We start from the raw sequence: 2,852 nt of genomic DNA on the forward strand, positions 1-2,852 counted from the left end.
TCGAACTCAGAAATCCACCTGCCTCTACCTCCCAAGTGCTGGGATTAAAGGCGTGCGCCACCACGGCCCGGCCTACATTGAGGAATTTAAAATTTGTAGGAAATTTTAGATTGTTTAGCTTGAGTCCTGGCTTTGAATTCTGTCTCTGACCTGAGCTAAGGTAGCTGTAGTTTTTCTGGAAGTCAGGGGTAGCTGTGGCATTATGCCTTTTCCCATCCTTTCCTCCTGCTTTCTCTCTAGTTTTCCTTCACACCTTACCAGCATGTAGATGTCTTAATATAAATTGCTTAGGAAATTAGTTTATCTTTTTCAAGGAGCTCAGTGTGGAGGGAACTTCAGGTTGTAGGATATTAGTCTCATTCATTTTTAGCTGATGTTTGGAGATTAGGCAATGCTACTTTAAATCTTGGTTGAATTGGTGTAGCCAGGTGGTGGTGGCCTGCTCCTTTAATCCCAGCACTTGGGAGTCAGAGGCAGGTGGATTTCTGAGTTCAAGGCCAGCTTGGTCTACAGAGTGAGTTCTAGGACATCCAAAGCTACACAGAGAAACCCTGTCTCAAAACAAAACAAAACAAAACAACAACAAAAAAGGATGAATTGGAAGTTATTGTATTAACAAAGATTAATTTAATCCTCAGAGAGTTGAGAATTGATCATTATCTGTGAATAATGTCATTTATACATATGAAGGAGAGATTTACTAATGAACTTTAAGGTGGTAATAAGAATTGTATAATAAATATCCTTATCCACATTAATTAATTTATTCATTTTATGTTTAAAGAAAACTACATATTTAGTTTTGAAAGAAACTTAGGGGCAATTTTTGTTGTAGTTCTTTGTTTGCTTGTTTCCCTCATGAACTGTCTGGTTGTTTGTTATAACAACATCTTGACTGTATCTCAAAAAATTGAAAGCCGCAATATTTAAAATCCTTTGTATATATGATTGGTTTCCCACCATATAAAATAATACATATGTGGAAAATTCCAAGTGAATGACTTACTATTTATAATATTAGAATATAAGGTAGAATTAACATATGATACTATTAAAATAAAATGAATAGCAGTTGTGAAAACACCAAGTACCAATTTAACTGAACCTGTAAAACCATTTTCTTATTTTATTGGTTTAAATTTTAAAAAAGATTTATTTATTTATTGTATGTAAATTGATGTATTGCCTTTATGTATGTCTGCATATTAGAAGGGGACATTGGGTCTAATGGGACTACAGTTATAGATGGCTGTGCGTTGCCATGTGGGTGTGGGAATCGAACCTAGGACCTTTGGAAGAGCAGCTGTTAACCACTGAGCACTCTCTCTAGTCCCCATTAAAATTTAGTTTACTTTTTAATGTGTGTTCAAGTATATAAGTACAGCACTTGTATGTAGTGCTCCAGGATGCCAGGAGAAGATGTCAGATCCTCTGGAGTTACAAGAGTTACAAGCCGTTGTGAACTGTCATCTGAGTGCTGGGGATGAAACCTGGGTCCCTGTGCAATCACCAAGTTCTCTCAAAACACCAAGTCATGGGCTGGCTCAGTAGTTAAGAGTGCCGACTGCTCTACTGAAGGTCGTGAGTTCAATTCCCAGCAACCACATGGTGACTCACAGCCATCCGTAATGAGATCTGATGCCCTCTTCTGGGATATCTGAAGATAGCTACAATGTACTTACATAGAATAAATAAATAAATCTTTATTAAAAAAAAACCCACCAAGTCATCTCTCCAGCACCACATGTCTTAGCTTTTCAATAAACACTTTACTCTCTTAGACCTGGAATCATTTTACATTATTCTTTTTAAAGTTAATAATCCTGGAATCTGGGGGAGTATTTTTATAAGGCACCACCCTTTACCTTCTAAGGAGAATTTTACAGTCTAGAGTGGAGAAGGAGAGTCACGCATTGTGGTCTTTATCTGCTGGCTACGTTTATTCAGAACGCTGTTAGCTTTGTCATGCACTAACATTCCAGAAATTTCTGCCTTGAGGCTAGCGCGATGCTTTAGCAGTTGGATTCCCAGCACCTGGGTGCTAACTTACAGAACCCTGTTTCAGGGAACCTGACACTCTGTTCTGGCTTCTCCTGGCACCAAGCATGCATGTAGTAGTATATGTACATGCAAATGAAATGCTCTCACATTAAATGTAAAATAAAAAAAAAATCTGCCTTAATACTGCAGATTTAAATGTTTGAATTGCAGAGGTGTTTAATATCTCATAAGTATCAATATTAAAGCTGTATGTATCATAGATTTGTTATTTATTAAAATGCACATATGTACATATACATATAGACAATAAAACTAGTGTTACAGGTATTTTAGAATTGGATCAATCTTTAAAATTACATCAGCCTTAATGTTCACACATATACCTATAGACCTTAAAACTAGTGTTACTAGTCTTTTAGAATTGTAGCAATCTTCTAAAACTAATATCAGCCTTAAATGTAAATTAATAATTTTAGGCTATTCAACCTACTACTGAAATACTTAGTATTTATATAGTTGGGGTATTCAGCTCTTCTGTACTCTTAATTGAAGATGAATGTTAGATGTCAAATTAATTGAATGAATTGTATTAATTTTTTTTTCCTTCCTTCAGGTCAAAGAATTTTTGAGTACTTTGTGATTGCACAGGAGACAACAGGCAACAAAATGTTTCCGGACACTTCAGTTTTGTGTATTGTCATAGCTTGATATTCACACAAAAGTCTTTACAGGATTCAAGTTTTTAAATCACTTTCGTTTTTAAGGAAAAGCCCTTTTCTTTTATATATATATATAATATTTGTAATTGTATATAAAACTTTGTGTCCCTCCTTTTCTCCCTTGCATCCTTC

General features: G+C 35.5%; 1 protein-coding gene across 1 annotated transcript in view; it reads left to right on the forward strand.

Annotated features, from left to right (window-relative positions):
- Positions 1–2,836, forward strand: part of Dck (deoxycytidine kinase) — a 17,472-nt gene extending 14,636 nt beyond the window's left edge. The window contains exon 7 of the mRNA XM_031342969.1: positions 2,615–2,836. Coding sequence (XP_031198829.1) covers positions 2,615–2,641 — 27 coding nt within the window. The 3' untranslated portion in view covers positions 2,642–2,836. The remainder of the gene's footprint in view (positions 1–2,614) is intronic.
- The last annotated feature ends 16 nt before the right edge of the window (positions 2,837–2,852 follow it).

The sequence above is a fragment of the Mastomys coucha genome, unplaced genomic scaffold, assembly GCF_008632895.1.
Source record: "Mastomys coucha isolate ucsf_1 unplaced genomic scaffold, UCSF_Mcou_1 pScaffold22, whole genome shotgun sequence".
NCBI lineage: Eukaryota > Metazoa > Chordata > Mammalia > Rodentia > Muridae > Mastomys > Mastomys coucha.